The sequence below is a fragment of the Lichenostomus cassidix genome, chromosome 5 (genome assembly GCF_008360975.1).
Source record: "Lichenostomus cassidix isolate B80296 chromosome 5, HeHo_3.0, whole genome shotgun sequence".
In the NCBI taxonomy this organism is placed as follows: Eukaryota; Metazoa; Chordata; class Aves; order Passeriformes; family Meliphagidae; genus Lichenostomus; species Lichenostomus cassidix.
In genome coordinates this window covers 1,792,602-1,809,353 of record NC_139486.1, presented here as the reverse complement: position 1 = coordinate 1,809,353, position 16,752 = coordinate 1,792,602, and the positions used below count along the sequence as shown (strand labels likewise).

At 45.0% G+C, this 16,752-nt stretch overlaps 2 protein-coding genes across 6 annotated transcripts in view; both read left to right on the top strand.

Moving 5' to 3' along the window:
• The window catches only part of SOS2 (SOS Ras/Rho guanine nucleotide exchange factor 2), a 40,588-nt gene extending 30,929 nt beyond the window's left edge, over positions 1 to 9,659 (top strand). The window contains exons 13-23 of the mRNA XM_085060909.1: positions 20 to 123; positions 1,429 to 1,648; positions 2,299 to 2,418; positions 2,686 to 2,848; positions 3,297 to 3,414; positions 3,503 to 3,675; positions 3,934 to 4,050; positions 5,690 to 5,951; positions 6,245 to 6,286; positions 7,171 to 7,280; positions 7,900 to 9,659. Coding sequence (XP_084917035.1) covers positions 20 to 123; positions 1,429 to 1,648; positions 2,299 to 2,418; positions 2,686 to 2,848; positions 3,297 to 3,414; positions 3,503 to 3,675; positions 3,934 to 4,050; positions 5,690 to 5,951; positions 6,245 to 6,286; positions 7,171 to 7,280; positions 7,900 to 8,409 — 1,939 coding nt within the window. The 3' untranslated portion in view covers positions 8,410 to 9,659. The remainder of the gene's footprint in view (positions 1 to 19; positions 124 to 1,428; positions 1,649 to 2,298; positions 2,419 to 2,685; positions 2,849 to 3,296; positions 3,415 to 3,502; positions 3,676 to 3,933; positions 4,051 to 5,689; positions 5,952 to 6,244; positions 6,287 to 7,170; positions 7,281 to 7,899) is intronic.
• A 1,634-nt stretch (positions 9,660 to 11,293) lies between these two features.
• On the top strand, positions 11,294 to 15,844 carry VCPKMT (valosin containing protein lysine methyltransferase). Of its 5 annotated transcripts, none has more exons than XM_085060903.1 (6): positions 11,302 to 11,708; positions 11,840 to 11,950; positions 12,421 to 12,493; positions 13,452 to 13,571; positions 14,549 to 14,653; positions 14,738 to 15,844. In XM_085060903.1, the coding sequence occupies exons 1-6, from the start codon at positions 11,497 to 11,499 to the stop codon at positions 14,822 to 14,824; spliced, it is 708 nt and encodes a 235-aa protein (XP_084917029.1). In that variant the 5' UTR covers positions 11,302 to 11,496; the 3' UTR covers positions 14,825 to 15,844. The 5 variants fall into 5 exon arrangements, with proteins under 5 accessions (XP_084917034.1, XP_084917029.1, XP_084917033.1 ...); XM_085060907.1 differs by having other exon boundaries at positions 11,309 to 11,708; positions 14,822 to 15,844; XM_085060906.1 differs by having other exon boundaries at positions 11,321 to 11,708; positions 15,284 to 15,844.
• Positions 15,845 to 16,752: the final 908 nt, after the last annotated feature.

Here is a 16,752-nt window from a genome sequence, read left to right as displayed (position 1 = left end):
GTTTTTCCTCTCTCCCCAGAATACTGAATGTTTTCCGGCACTGGGTCGAGCACCATTTTTATGATTTTGAGAGGGATCTGGAGCTGCTGGAGAGGCTGGAGACCTTCATTTCCAGTGTCAGAGGTGGAGTAAGGGGGATCCTCTTCCCTTTCCACATTTTGGTACAACTGCCCAGTCTGGTCCTGATGGGTTTTAGAATATCTTTACACACATGAGTAATTTTAATGGCTTTAATTGAGCTGTTTATGAGGCTTCCCTTTATATGAGGAAGCTTTGGCCCAGAGCCTGAACAGCTCCTAAAATTGACTTCAAGCATTGTGATAATAATAATCTAAATATATTTCCTTCTGGACTGTATGGTCATCCTTGCCTGACTCCTTAATTCAGGCTGTCACCTTCCCCTTCTCCACAGAGAATTCCTTCCCTGTTGCTTACTGAGCTTTTTCCATTTTATTTTTTCCCCTTTAGCAAAGTTCCAGCTGAAAATCATTATCATTTTAAAAGAGGATATTTGGCCCATTTGGTATCTCTTCTTTATGGTCTAGATTTTTTTGGCAGCCTCTGTGGAGGGCAGCAGTGTTGGAATATCAGTTTTAATCCTTATCCTGGAAATTCCAGCCTTTCTTTCTCAGAGTGCCAGGCCTTACATGGACAATATAATTCTGAGACAAACAGTTAAAACTGTCAGAGGATGTGGTTAAGTATAACAGGTTTCACATGTGTCTGTTTGACCTGTAAGAAAATAGGGATATACAAACCTGATTGATTTACGTGCAGAAATGCAGAATTCTGAGTGTATATTCAAATTTTGGGGGAGTTGGTTTCACTATATTACCAAAAGCAATTTAAAAACAGAATTATAGAATGGTTTGCATTGAAGGGAGCTTAAAGATCATTTTATTCCCACTCCTCCCACGGGCAGGGACATCTTCCACTGTCCCAGGTTGCTCCAAGCCTTTCCAGCCTGGCCTTGGACACTTCCAGGGATCCAGGGGCAGCCACAGCTTCTCTGGGCACTCTGTGCCAGGGCCTCCCCACCCTCACAGCCAGGAATTCCTAATTCCCAATATCCCATCTATCCCTGTCCTCTGGTAGTTTGAAGCCATTCCCTGTGTCCTGTAACTCCAGTCCTTGTCCAAAGTTCCTCTCCAGCCTGAGATCCAGTTCCCAAATACATATTTATTTACAAACTCGAAGGATTTATTTATCCTTCCCTACAAATTGCTCTATAACATTGGCATTTATGAAAGAAGACAAATTGATTAAAAACCAGTACTTTTAACAAGATCAATGCTGGACTCCTCCTGGACTTGTAGTTTAACCCTCCCTCTGTCAACTTAAAACTTAACTTACGACAGGATTAAAAAACTCACACGGGGCTTTTTTTTTATAATTATTTCCATAATAATTATATCTATGTTTGTACAGGCAAATCCATGAAGAAGTGGGTGGAGTCCATTGCCAAAATCATCAAGAGGAAGAAAGCCCAGGCAGACGGGGTCAGCCACAACATCACCTTCGAGAGTCCCCCGCCGCCCCTGGAGTGGCACCTGTGGCGCGTGGGGCACAGCGAGGCGCTGGACCTGATGACTCTGCACCCCATCGAGATCGCCCGGCAGCTCACCCTGCTCGAGTCCGACCTGTACAGGCAGGGCTCACCTCTCACACCTTAATTTTTCATTATCTCACCAAGAAAATGCTCTTTGTTCACACAAGCAATTCAAATGTTCACACAGTCGCTCAAAAATACGACCCCGCGACTCCCGGGGTTTGTGGGAAGAGGTTTCCTTGCCACCTGCTTGATGTTAATATATGCAGAGGGAAAATGAAGTTTTATCTCCATATCAGACTTGTGACAACATAAATGCAGGGAGGATAATTCAGGAGTCTTAAAAAATTCAAATTATAAAGTTCTGTTCCTGCTTGAGTTACGGGAGGATTTGTGTTGAAACCAACTGGTTGCTGCAAGTGCTTCACCTTTCTATTTTCACTTTATAACTCTTTTTAAGTTGCTTTCTTGCCCTTTCAGAAAATTAAACTCACTCCTTTGTAATTTTCTTATCTGAAAATGCTTCTTCAAAACCACCCAATTTCAATTGAGATAAAGTTGTATTTCCCTCTGTACTCAAGCACTCATCAAAAAGTTATTTCAAGTCGTGTTTTGTGGTAGATTAGGTAGGATTGGATTTGTGAAATACCAGGTTGTGATTAAGGGAAGAAATAATCTTTTAATGCAAACACAGAAATTACAGTTTTTATTTGTATTGAGCCTTTTGCCTCATGTTTTGTCATTCCCAGGGCTGTGCAGCCTTCTGAACTCGTTGGCAGTGTATGGACTAAGGAAGATAAGGAAATTAACTCCCCAAATCTCTTGAAAATGATTCGTCACACCACAAACCTCACTCTTTGGTTTGAAAAGTAAGTGCAGTGTAGTGGCATTAGCCACTTTTACCCTGGATCATGCTTGGGGTTTGCTGGTTTATTTTAGAGGCTCTGCCAAATCCTCCCTTTACTTTCCAACTTGAACATATGTAAGATGTGGTTACAGAAATTTGTACTTGAGGTTCTGAGAAGAGAACCTAAGTCTGCACGCTGGATAGGTTTTCTTGGAAAATTTGGATTTAGTGCCTCACAAAATGTCAGGTTTTATTTCTCAGTGCTTCTCAAATGGCATCTTTTGATCAGGTGCATCGTGGAAACAGAGAACTTTGAGGAGCGAGTGGCTGTGCTGAGCAGGATCATAGAAATCCTGCAGGTTTTCCAAGATCTCAATAATTTCAATGGTGTTTTGGAGATTGTCAGTGCTGTGAACTCTGTCTCAGTGTACAGGCTGGATCACACATTTGAGGTGAGTTTGGGGCAGGGAAAAGGAGATTAAATCAGAATCCAGACCTGTGTCACACATAGTTCTGGAATTAAATTCATTGTTGGCAGCAAAGCCTCCCTTGAGGAAAACAGAAAAAGAATATGAATGAAATGGTTTGAGTTTTGTGTGTCTTTTAAAAGCATCATGAAGCCTTCAAGTTAAAATCAAATGTTTAATTTTTACTAAAGACCAGGGTTATGTTTGGAAATTTAAAATAATAATCTGTTTTCAGTAATCTCAGGATCCACATGTCTGAATTGTTGGGCTCAGAGTGCTCTAGTCCAGAGCAAACCATTGACACAAAAGGTTCTTTGAAATCTGCATTTCAATTCCCAAATTTTGCTCAGACAGCCAGAGAATTGCCTTGGATTTGCTAATCGTGCTGTTGAGAAGATTTCCATCCCTATTTATTTCTATTTTGACAACTCAGGCACTCCAGGAAAGGAAAAAAAGAGTTTTGGATGAAGCTGTAGAATTAAGCCAAGATCATTTTAAGAAGTATTTAGCTAAGCTCAAGTCAATCAACCCACCCTGTGTGCCTTTCTTTGGTAAGTCACATTTAATTTTTGGTGTGGTGTCAGTCTGAAGTTGTGTTTGCTGCAGATGTGCAGTTAAAAACTGCTTTTTTTTTATCAGGAATATACCTAACAAATATCTTGAAGACAGAAGAAGGGAATCCTGACTTCCTTAAAAGACAAGGGAAAGAATTAATCAACTTCAGTAAGAGGAGAAAAGTGGCTGAAATTACAGGAGAAATTCAGCAGTATCAAAACCAGCCTTACTGTTTACGGATTGAGCCAGAAATCCGGGTGAGCAGCCATTAAATACCTCTTTGGGGACTAGAGAGGGGAAAAAATGCCAAATAATCTTCTAGCACTTAACCTAATTTTGCATGAATAGCGATTATCAGAAGAGGGGGGAGCAGTGGCTGGTAAACAACAAAGAACCACACAAAGGAGTAGCCAAAAGTGGTGAAAAACTAGATTTTAAGTTAGTGAATTACAAGTGCGTTAAAAATTCCTCTGTGTGCTTATTTTTTAAATATTATTGATGCTTGTTTCATTCAGAAATTCTTTGAAAATCTCAATCCTATGGGGAAGATACCGGAAAAAGAGTTTACAGATTATCTGTTCAACAAATCCTTAGAGATTGAACCTCGGAACTGCAAGCAACCACCTCGATTTGTAAGTTTTTTTCCCTGAAAATTCCTGGAATCAGGGAATACCCTGAGTTGGAAGAGACCCACAGGGATCATTGAGTCCAACTCCTGAGTTATTTATTTAAATTAAATAGCTAAAATGCACTATGAATATAGCATATGTTTAACTCAATAAACCATATATATTTTCTTCAGAATTCCTTATCATAAGATGATTTTCCACCTAAACCTGCCTTAAAAATACTTTTACTCCTGATGTTTGTCACTACTACCAGATATTACCTCTGGCTTATTTTAAAACTCACTTTTTTCCTCCAGACCCTGAAATATTACTGTTCAATTCGTATTTCTTACCATATAGCCATATGATGGAATACGGAATAATATTTCGTATTTCACAATATCAAGAAGTCTTACATTAATACTAATTTAAATATGACTTTTATACATAAAAGTGTTTTTGGCAGCAGTAGAAGTTCATTTCTGTTTTTCTTTTGCCTAAATACTTTATATTATTGCAAAAATTGAAGACTTTAGGAGGTGCAACTTTCTTGCTGAAGAAAACACAGTTCAATTTTTGATTTAAAACAAAACAGATCTTGGAGCCCAGAGTTCTTTTTTAAGTAGGAAAATCATGGTTTAGAGTACTTGGGTTTTTTATGTTGTAATTGCCTGAGGAACTGGAGACATGTCTGATTTTTTGGGAGAGCTATAAATCATTTTTGAAATCTCTTGTCAGAGGAATGAGTAAGAGGATGTTACAAGTGTGGCAAGAAAACACCAGAAATTGCTGTTGCAAAAATGCTTCTTGCAGTAATTTTATTAAAATCTTTCCTAAAAATAGGAGTCCATGCTGCCAGCCTGTCAGCTGGGCAGGAATTCTTTACAGCTCATGATTTCCAAAGAGAGAATCTTACTGGAATTTCAGGAAAATCCAGTCCTGGGTGCTGTAATGTGCTGGACACCACTGCAGGACGGGGATGTAATGCACCCTGCAAGGCTCAGCTTTGATCTGTGCTGTTACACCAAGCCTAGCAAGGCTGGGTTTGTCCACACAATGACCTGGCTGTAGGAATTTTGTCCTGGATAACCTGGAGGACAGGGACAGTGTGTGTCCAAGTGTGTCCTTGATCCTGGATGTGTGGAGGGGCCTGGTGACAATCTGTGGTCACACACAGAGCATGTCAGGGGTGCTGGGCTGAGGTTCCTCTGCTGCTCTGGGGAGCACTTGGAGTCACTTTCCCTTCCCCAAGGCTGTGACTTGTTCTTCCCAGTGTTTTGTCCTGGTTGGCAACACAAACTGGACTCTTCATTCTTCACGGCTGTGGGGAAAAAAGATTTATTAAGCTGCATCCATAGCTTTGCAGCAAATTCCTGCTGCGTAAATAACACTGCACCTCACATCAGTTGTACCCCTGTACTGCTCTTTAGGGGGTTTTGGATAAATATTTTTAAAAGTGTCTCCAGAGCTTTGGGAATGTTGCAGTGTGGAATGGCAGCAGTGGTTGGGAATGCTGCAATGTGGAATGGCAGCAGTGGTTGGGAATGTTGCAGTGGTTGGGAATGCTGCAGTGTGGAATGGCAGCAGTGGTTGGGAATGTTGCAGTGTTTGGGAATGCTGCAGTATGGAATGGCAGCAGTGCTAACAGCTTCCCTGTCTCCAGCCCAGGAAAACAACGTATCCCCTGAAATCCCCCGGGATCAGGCCCAACACGGGCAGGCATGGCTCCACCTCTGGCACCCTGAGGAGCCACCCACTGCCACTGGAGAAGGAGCCCAGCAAGATCAGTTTCAGCAGGATCACCGAGTCAGAGCACGAAACAACAGTTTCAGCTCCAACCTCCCCCAACACCCCATCAACACCACCGGTGTCGGCATCCTCGGAGTTCAGCGTGTTCTTAGACATTGATCTCAACAGTTCTTATGGTAAATACATTTCATAGTCATTGTTGCTGTCCCTCAGGCTTCCCAAATAGATTGGGGTGTATTCTATCTGTTTAAAAAAAAAATAGTTGGAAAATTTAAAGTTATTACGTTAATTCCCAGCATGACTTAAATTCTCCAGTTCAGGAATGTGTTACACAGGAAATTTTAATTCATGTTGGCAGGAGATAAACTTGGGGATTTTTCTGATCTCTAAGGTTATTCAAGCATTTGTCATGTGCTGCAGTGCAGTGGTTCTGTCTGGAAATTGTTTAATGGATTTTTTTATTTCCCAGGTAACAACACCATCTTCGCTCCCGTGAACTTGCCTCAGTCGAGTGAGTGTTGGAACTCTGTTAAATATTTAACTCTGTCATCCCTGGATTCAGGAGAGCTCAGTGGGAATTAAAATCTGAAATCTGGGATGAGAATGTGGGCTACATTCAGAAAGGTTCTTTTTAGATCAGATGTCCAGTAAAGACTGTAAAGTCTAAAATTTAAACTGCTGGTTTAGTTTTGGTTTGGGTTGGGTTTTTATCTTCAGGCTCTCACATGATTTTCCTTCTATTTCAAATGTCCTTGATGATTGTTTTGTTTGACTAAAGCTACAAATGAAGCAACTTGATAATTTCCTAATTCCACTTAGTGAAAATAACTGCTCTGTTGCTGGGAAGGAAGAGACACTTCTTGTACCACACCTGTGAGGGATATCGTGCATTCACCTGTGTTTTCAGCTGTTCTTTTTACTTACCCCACTTTTTTTTTCAATATTATTAATTTCATTTCAAGCTTAATTAACTTCATTTCAAGGAGAGCACAGGCCTGATGTAGACACAGAGCTCAGTGCACTCCTGAGAGGAAAAGCAAAGGTGTGACAGAAATCACCAATACAAGTTGGGGGTTGTGTTGTTTCTTAATTTGAGGATATTTTTCCTCTCTTTGAAAACTCACTCAGAGTTCCCCTGATTTATTTTCCTGTCCTTCAGCATTGCCTGCTGACTGTTGATGCCTATCTCTGATACTGGACATAGGAGAACACTTTGTGAGGCCTAGAGCTGATTAAAGCAATGAATTAAAGAATTTCATACTGCTGAAGTTACTGGTTCATGTTGCTGTGGAACACAAAGATCTTGTTTGAGTTGCTTTGGGTTTGTCTTGATATTCTGGATTATGCTCCTCAGATATTGCACAAGGAGTAAAAGATCCTCTTTTCCCTCTCCAGAGACTTTCTTCAGCTCCTGGGGGAGCTTTCCTAAACTGAGTGATGAGCCTCAGAACCCTCCTCCACTTCCTCCAAGAAAAAAGATGGATCAGGATGCTTCCAGTGCTAAGGTATCGCCGTCCTGGATTGAATAACTTTGAGGATAAATCAGGGAATTATTTAGAGTCTAGAATCATTTAGCTTAGAAAAGACTTTAAGATTGTCAGATTCAGACCATCATTACAAACAGGGCTCTGTCAGTCTAAAAGGCTTTGAGATGCAGAGCTCCAGTTGCACTTTTTAAAGTTTTGGATTCTCAAGCTCTGCTAGGAATTTCAGGAACATCAATGGTACAGCTGTCCTGTTTCTGACAGCACCAGTAGCAAGAGGGCAGAAGAATTCTGCATCAGTTTGGAAGTTTTGCTTTTTATGCAAACATCTAGACAGGGGAGATGGCTTTAAACTGAAGGAGAGTAGGTTTAGGTGGGATATTGGGAAGGAATTCCTGGCTGTGAGGGAGGGGAGGCTCTGGCACAGAGTGCCCAGAGAAGCTGTGGCTGCCCCTGGATCCCTGGAAGTGTCCAAGGCCAGGTTGGACAGGGCTTGGAGCAGCCTGGGATAGTGGAAGGTGTCCCTGCCATGGCACGGGGTGGAAAGTGGGCTGAGCTTTAAGGTCCCTTCCATCCCACACCCTTCAGGGATTCCATACTCTCCATTTCTCACACCTCCTTTTTCTCCGTGCCGCCGCAGGGAAATTCCAAGCCGGATGACGATCCTCCAGCGATTCCACCTCGGCAGCCTCCACCTCCAAAGATCCAGCCTCGTGTTCCTGCCCACACCACCCCCCTGGATCAGCCCCTGCACAGCCCTCCTCCTCCACCCCCCCGGGACCCTCTCCCCGACGCCCCACCCCCGGTGCCGCTGCGGCCGCCCGAGCACTTCATCAACTGCCCGCTGAGCCTGCAGCCGCCGCCGCTGGGACGCTTCCCCCGGGACCCCGAGTGGCTGCGGGAGGTCAGCTCCGGCCCCAGCTCTCCGGCCACCCCTCCCAGCACCCCCTCTCCCCGCGTCCTGCGCCGCTGCTGCGTCCTCAGCGCCAGCCACAACAACCTGGCGCAGCCGCCCGTGCCCCCCGTGCCACCCCGGCACAACTCCAGCCCTCAGCTACCCAAACTGCCACCAAAGACTTACAAAAGGGAGCTCTCCCACCCTCCTTTGCACAGACTGTCTTTGCTAGAAAATGCAGAAACTCCTCAATGACCTTAGCCATAGTAGTCATTGACACTGGAATAGTATTTGTAAAGTTCCTCTTCTTTTTTTTTTATTTATTCAGAAAAAAAAAGGCAGTGTATTTTAGTATTTTCACAAATTATGCTCTTAAAGTGCTGCTGAACAAAAAAAAAAAGGTTTAAATTGGAAAAAATTCAGACTACACACACTCCAACCTGCGTGGTTGGACAGCATTACCCTCAGGTGAGCAGCAGCATTGCCTTGATTCACATCCTCAGTGCCGACATTTCTGCCAGGACACAAAATAGACCTTTTGCACTGTAAACTACACTAAGTGAATTTAAACTGACATCATTTAATTGCACTGAGCCAAAAAAAAGGTGCGTCTGTGGAATTTTTTTCAAATTTGAGCACTAGTGGCCTTTTTTTAAATTAAGGAAACCCAGCAATGGGATGATTACATAACACGAGGATATAGAGTGTCACAGCTTTGAAACCTCTGGCCACTTGCCTTGGTGTCAGGCTGGAGGTTCCTGAGTGACAGCTCCTCTTCTGGAATATTATCATGCCATGTCTTAATTGCCATTGACTTGCTGCTGAAGACAAAGAAAAAAATAGGTTGAAACCTAAATACCAAAATATTCAGTTGGTCTTGGTTCTTTGGAGAAAGGATGAAGGAGGAGTACCCTCTCAGCTGTCGGGGAGGCTCCCGAGTACTTCACGTGCATCCTGTTCAGATGTGCCTTTTTTGTTTTGGTAGGCGAAGGTGTCTTAAGCTAAAGAGTTTGTCTACTGTTGTGGAGAACAAAGCTATGCGCCTGTACAATTGTTTATATTGTATATTTACAGATATGCTAATCACGTGTATAAATTGAAGTTGACTTCGAGGCCTATAACACAGTCTGCTACTCCTGGGATTGGATCCAGCCAGCAGTGTTTCCTCTGGCTCGGGAACAGTCTTGCCTTCCAGACCTAATAACTTCCTTTAGACCTACACTTACTCGTGAATCCACTTTGGAAATTGGTAGCATTTAAACCAGCAAACACTTAAAGCTTTATTAAACTTTTTAAACTGATAAGTGAATGGAACTTTTCTTTGCCAGTCGAACCCCGTGTTCGAACCGGTGTGAGAGTGAGTCTGTTTTACTGGTAGTTCTGTAGCAGCATTTATAAAGTGGCCTTCAGAAGCCACATTTTATTTACTGGTTTGTGGCCTTTTACTGTGCTTTGTATCAGAGTTCTTAACAAGATTAATAAATCACCCCAGTCTTAATTTTTAAGAGCTTGAGCAGTGCGTGTTCCTTGCAAGGACAAGGTCGGGAATTGCATTTTTGACAATACAAAATGCCCCAATTTTCCATGCTGCTGGTCTTGCTTTGGCTCTCCTTCTGCCTTTGAGAGTTGGGTCTATCCCAGACTTCCAAATCACACTGCAGCTTCTCATCAGCCTTTCTAAATTGCTCCCATTGTCTTGAGCATTCCCTTTGCAAAATTCTCCTTTTTGGAAAAGGAGAGGAGATACAACTGAGGAGAGATGTTAATTAGAAATACCCTGAGTTGGAAGGGATCCACCAGGACCATCGAATCCAACTCCTGGCCCTGCACAGGATCACCCCAAGAATCCCACAGTTTTCTCCTGGGAAGATGTATTTTTCCATGTTTCTTGGACAGTCTTTTCCTGCAGCCTATCCCCTCTATGTTCCTTCCCTGAGGAAGAAGAGAAGGATTGAATCTATTCTTGCAAGGGGCAGAACAAGCTGTCCTTTTTTGTAGGACAGCTGCTTCATTTTACTAAAAATTCCCAAATTTGTGATAGATGAACTGGGAGTGCAGGTAGGAAATGGACAATGTCTTGAAAAAGTGGAATTCTTTAGCGGATTCCTTGCATTAACTTTTGAAGTCCCCACCGGCAGCTATTGCTAAACAAGGAATAATATTTTTTCAGACTTTCATGTGTTGTTGAAGGGGAAAAAATTCTCTCCCACATCTTAGAATATACAGATGTCAGCTTTATGCTTTCCTGTACAAGTGCTTATGCCAGAACCATTCTGAGTATTCCATAGTAAAATATAACTTGGCCATGGAAATTGGTCAAAGGCAGTCAGATTCCCACCAGTGTGGTTCAGGGAATGCCAAGAGAGCAATAAATTAACATTTCAGTTACTTCATAATTAAAGGGATAGGTAAAAGGAACAACAAAAAATCTGCTGGAGGGGAAAAATACGAAGTTTGGGTTTGAAGTTGGCCTGTGTGGGAAAAAGCAATTCTGTCAGAAAACTTCTTCCCAAGGGAGATGAGATGAACCTCCCCTCATGAGGAATCTGCTCTGCACCACCAGGCCTCCCAGGTCTAAAAGAAATTAAAAAATAAAGGAATAAATAATAATAAACTTTATTCCACACATCTGGGGGGAAATATCTAAAGCCTTTGCACTTCGAAATGTTGACACAGAATCAACTACTCATGTTCAGTTGATTAAAACCTTTTTTGTATTAAAACTTTGTAGATTTAAGACCTTTTTGTGGGTTAAGACCTTTTCTGTAGGCTTATTAAAACCTTTTTCATAGATTTATGAAGACCATTTTCATGGGATTATCAAGACCTTTTCACAGGTTTATTAAGACATTTTTGTACATTTATTAAGACCTTTTTGAAGTCTCTTAAAGCCCTTTTGTACATTAATTAAGACCTTCTTTGTAGACTTACTAAGACTTTTGCAGGTGTATTGAGACCTTTTTAGTAGGTTTATTAAGACATTTTTCTTAGGTTGATTAAAACTTTTTTGTAAGTTTAGTAACACCTTTTTGTAGCTTTAAGACCTTTTGTAAGTTGCATGAGGGCGGATCATACCAAACCGTTCAGGAGGGCTCGGGCTGGAGCTGCTCAGGAGGGATGAGGGAGCAACAACAGGGAGTGAGGTCCTGGAGGACACGGCTGGCAGAATGCTGGGATAATTCCGGCTGGAAAAGCCTCCATTCCCCAGGAGCTCAGCCTCCCCGTTGCCGAGGGCGGGCGGGCAGCTCTGTCCCCTCACGGCAGCCCGCCATTTCCCGCCGCGCGGCGCGGGGCGGGCAGCACGGGGATGAGGAGGAGCCGCGCCGCCTCAGAGCCGCGGCCATGGCGGGCTTCGTGAGGGAGCTGGAGCGCCGCGCCGGGCCGGCGCTGCGCCTGGAGCAGAGGGTGGCTGGCGGCGTGGGCTCCGTGGTGTGGGACGCCGCGCTGGTGCTCGCCAAGTTCCTGGAGACTGGTGCCTGTCCCCTGGCCCGCCGCCACGTCCTGGAGCTGGGCGCGGGCACCGGCGCCGTTGGCATCATGGCAGCCACGCTGGGGTGAGCGGCACCCCCTGCCCGGAGCTATCGCCTCCCTCAGAGCCTTCCGATTCCTCTAAACCCTGTTTGCTACGCTCTGCGGAGTGTGCCCAGCCGTTGCGTTATTCCCTAACTCCATGTATGTATTTCAGGGCAAACGTGACGGTCACAGACCTGGAGGAGCTGCAGGAGCTGCTGATGGTTAATATTGAGAACAACAAGCACCTGGTCACAGGGTCCGTCCGAGCCAAGGTACTGAAATGGTTTGTATGAGCCTTTATCTAATGTCTCTGTTCAGCTTTAACGGGGATTCTGGTTCAGATTGAAAAGGAGTAGGTTTAGGTGGGATATTGGGAAGGAATTCTTGGCTGTGAGGATGGTGAGGCTCTGGCACAGGTTTCCCAGAGAAGCTGTGGCTGCCCCTGGATCCCTGGAAGTGTCCAAGGCCAGGCTGGACAGGGCTTGGAGTGACCTAGGATAATGAAAGGTGTCCCTGCCCATGGCAGGGGTGGCACTGGATGGGATTTAAGGTCTCTTCCAACCCAAACTGTTCTGGGATTCTATAATTCTATGCTGGCTTTGTTATATTGCTAAATAATTCTAAAACACTGCTATGACAGAGAACCTCAATATGACAACACAGTAATTAATTTCATGCTCAGCCCTTTTGTATGTGTTATTACTAAAGCTTGTTTTCACTTTTTGTTGTTTTTTCGTTGTTTGTTCTTTTTAGGGGTGAAGATGTAACAGAATTTCAGCCTCCCCCTGATTATATCCTCATGGCTGATTGCATTTACTATGAGGAGGTAAATGAGAACTTTGCAAAACCCCTACAGAAATATTCCTTGGGAAAGGGGTGGGATCTGTGTGTTTAGTGTGAGAAGTGTTCACATAAATATTGTGCTCATCTCCTGATCCCTGTGGTGTAGAGGAATGCATGGAACAAGACTGAGAAAGGCATTTTTAATAGATATAAGGCTATTTGAGATAAAGCCAGAGACTATTTTTATGTTAAAAATCTCAGACTGAATGTTTGTGCCTCCCTTCTCCCAGTTTTTTTTTTTTTTTTTACATTGGGAATGAAGTGTGAAGCAAAACATTGTAAACTGTTAAAACCATTGGTAAATGAAATTTAAAAGTGCCATGTCTGCTCTGTTTGGGTTCTCTTCACACTTTTCTTAGGAAGACAAGAAGAGAAATCCTGCTCCAGCTAGGTGGCTGTTGTAGTCTGCCTTGTGTCCTCAGCTGGAGCTCTGTACGAAGTGCATGGAATGCTAAGGGAAGCTGCAGGAAAAGGGAAATGACCTGAAAAGCCCCATGTCCCAGTGCCCTTCCAGTGGCTTTCCCACCCCCTGGCATCAACTCCCTGCCTGTTGGTCCCATTTCCCTACATTGTGGTCTGGAGCTGAGCCATACTCCAGGAATAATTGAGAAAACTCTCACTTTTGAGAGACACCAAGGAATACTCATTGTTGTGTGCCTCAAGGAAGTGCCCACTCAGCAGTGTGGGATGGTTTTGGCTTTAATTCCAGTTCAGTTTTCTTGGCCAGTCTGTGAAACTCTTCTCCTGTGAGTCCCCCTTTCTCCTCTGCTTCCCAGCTTTCCCCCCATGTTCTTCTTGTCCCAGTTAAAGTACTAAAAATAACTCCCTGGAAAGCAAAACTGGGAAGTTCTCTCCTGGGTGAAAACTGTAGCTAGAGGGTATCATAACAAGTGAAATGAACTCGAAATGCAAGTGAGAAATGTTTAACCTCTTTTGGGCAGTCATTGGAGCCTTTGCTGAAGACCCTGAAGGACCTGACTGGCCCTGACACATGTATTCTGTGCTGCTACGAACAGAGGACTATGGGGAAGAACCCTGAAATTGAGAGAAAATACTTTGAAGTAAGTGTGTTTTAAGCACATTTTCTTTTAGGCTATTCCATTGAAAGCAGAGGGAAAGTACAAAGTTTTGCTCAGCAACTCAGAACTCTCTCCTGAGCGATAAAGCTGCTTTTGGAAAAATTCCCCCCCTCTATTGAGAGAGCATTAACAAGTGTTTTAACTGAATATTCCAGGTGTATCTTGTGTGCAGGTGAAGGAAAGGAACACGGGGAACACCTGTGTGGGGATGATGGTTCTGCAGGTTTAACTCTGCACCTGTGGTGGCTATTGAAAAGCAGCTGGGTTATATGTAATAACTATAACACTGCAAAAAAAAGGGAAAGGGTGAGAATTCCAGGAGATTGTTAATCAAAGCACCTGTTTGGTAATTAGTGCCTCACACCCTTGTGGGGCCCTGGCTGTGAGGAGGGCTGAGCTCAGCTCTGCTGAGGTGCTGCTCCTGCAATAAACACAACAGGTGTTGGTGTTTCTGGCTGATTTCTGCTTTTTTGTGATTCACTCCCTTCTTGGGCTTGCTAGGTTCAGCCTATGCAATCTGAGCATGTCCCAGAGCTGATGCTGGGGTGTTTTAGCCTGTTTTTTTTTCTCTCCCTTTCAGTTGAGGAGGTTTGCAGACAGGCATATGCCTGTCTAAAGTTTGGCTTAAAACTTTAGGGATTGAAGCAAAATCATGGATTCACAGGATCATTTAGGTTGGAAAAGTTCTCTGAGATCATCAAACGCAACCGTTCCCCCAGCACTGCCAAGGCCACCACTAACCCATGTGCCCAAGTGCCACATCCACACATCTTTTAAACTCTTACAGGAGTGTTTTATCACAAGCTTACATAGATTTTTCTGGAGTGTTGCAGGTGTCTGTAACTTTCAGTTGATGCTGGAATAGTTAAGACGAGGGTGAAGTGCTGCATGGGGGGGAAATGTCTGGAATTGTGTTAGAGGCCTTTGTGGAATTGTTCTGTGGGTTCTCTGGTAATCAGCTGCTTCAGATGGACTTCGAGCTGGAAAAAATTCCCCTGGATAGGCACGACGAGGAGTATAGGAGTGAAGACATTCACATCGTGAACATCCACAGGAAGCAGACGGTAGGTCCACAGAGCCCCAGCATGGTTTGGGTTATTGGGAAGGGACCTTAAAGCTCATCTCATTCCACCTCCTGCCATGGGCAGGGACACTTTCCACTGGAGTGGTTTGTGGCACCAGCGCAGCAACTGCTGCCAGGAATTCCCAGAGCTGCTGTTTCCTTGGCACAGTGAGAGCATTCCAGAGGTGGAGCTCCAGACCGACTGTGAAATGCCATTAGGGACCCTATGGAACCACAGCCTGGATCCCTGCTGTACAAAGGAGCTGCTTTGTTCCCAAACCTGGTGCTCCAGGTGCCAACCTCCCTCTTCAGCACCACCTTTGAGCTTTGCACTTCTTCTGCTTCCATGCTCTGGTGGGGTGGGATCTCCAAACTGGAGTTTAGAGGCACCAAAGGAATAAGAATAAAATGCCCAGTGCTGGTTTTGACACCGTGGGCTCTGCTGTGCCACCCTCTCCCCAAAACCAGGCTCTAGATCTGATGCTCAGCACCTGCCAGGATTGCTTTGATCATTTTTGGGTTAATTGATGAAGCGTGAAGAAAATATTTTTCATACTGTGCTGACACAACATGCAGGCTCAGCTCTTGAACAAACCAAAAATCTGTCATCTTTGTGAAAATCTCTTGACAGAATTTCCCGTCGTGAGGTCTATGACCACAGGATCTGTCCCCTGGCAGAGCTCTGGAGAAGAGGGAGAGGGGATAGGATAACACCACGGAGGGACTGTCTGCAGTGTGGTTGTGACTCATCTGCACCAAACGGCTTCTCGCTGGCGGACTTGGCACGGGGCTCGGCAGCCGAGGTCTGACAGCGCCTTCCGGCAGGACAGCTGTGGGCTGGCCGCGTCTGCGAGCTCTGGGAGGCGGGGAATGGAGCCGGAGCTTCCCCCGGAGCGGCGCGGGGGGCGTGCCGGTGCCTCTGCCGGGCAGCTCTGCTAAGAGCGGCGCTGCCGAGCGCTCACCGAGCCCATCCGAGGGCACCGCGCCGAAATTGCGAGGGGAAAACTCTGGGAGCGGCTCGACCGGCCGGTCAATAAAACTTTGGCACCGGAGATGCAGCTCGGGTGGTGGGTTGTTCTTTGATCCTGTGGTTCCTGTGTCTTTCCCAGAGCTCCTCAGAGACTCAATTCCAGGAGCTGGGGCTGTCGTGGTGGTGGTTCCTGCACAGATAAAATGTGCCTGTGCAAAATCATTCTGCCTTTTGTTTTCACCTGCACTGTTTTGTGTAAAGATCTGCAGCATTCAAGTTTGACACCTTCAGGTTATTCTGGTGAGCAGGTTCCTTGTGGGTGCCAATGTTCCTGCCTCTTGGAGCGCAGTGGTGGCTCGGAGGTGTAATTTGGAAGGAATTCTCACTTCTCTGTGGTGGAAGCAGCTGTGGAAGTTGGGTCTGTGACAGAGGCATGAGTTACTGGGGTCAGGTTTTCTCCAAAAAACTGGTGGGATGGGAAGAGCTTTGTTTGCAGGCTCCCAGGAGTTTTCTGCACTTGCCCTGCGTTCAGGCTCCCTTTATCTCCAGTAAGAGAATTCCTTGCAAACTTCCCACATCCTAAAACACTGTCCTGGCTTGCCGAGCGTGGCGGCGATGATTAGCGAATGCGAGAATCTAATTTGTCAAACCGCACGTGTTATTTGTTACCTTGTTATGAAAAGAGCTCCTTAATTACCCAGTGGCCTGCAGGAAGGGATTTGCTGGAATGTTTACACCAATGTGGCTTCCCAGGTGGAAACTCTTATTCCAGAAAAGTCGGGAAAATATCTCCAAATCCCAGCAGTGGTGGGGATGATGTCCCAAAGCACAGAGGGATTGTGTCGCACTGGGACATTGACACTCTGCTTGGTGCTGGTGGTGATGCAGAGGGGAGCAGCCTTTCCCAAGGGTTTGGAGCTGATGGAATAACACTGTTTCATCTTCAGGACCTGTGGTACCAGCACTTCCTGTGCACAGGGCTCCTGTTAGGAGAAAAAAGGGAGGAAGTTGTGCTTTTTCTTCCCCGCTGGCTGCTGCTCTGCTGTGCCCTCAGCTTCGGGCCTGCAGCACTCCGGTTGTGGCTGTCCCTGGGTGACAGGGACCTCGTGGGAGGGGGTGGGCCTTGTCAC

Coding starts and splice junctions, on each gene's coding strand:
- VCPKMT (XM_085060903.1), top strand. CDS start 11,497: ATGGCGGGCTTCGTGAGGGAGCTGGAGCGCCGCGCCGGGCCGGCGCTG. Junction 12,494..13,451: donor ATTGCATTTACTATGAGGAG/GTAAATGAGAAC, acceptor TCTTTTGGGCAG/TCATTGGAGCCTTTGCTGAA. Junction 13,572..14,548: donor TTGAGAGAAAATACTTTGAA/GTAAGTGTGTTT, acceptor TCTGGTAATCAG/CTGCTTCAGATGGACTTCGA.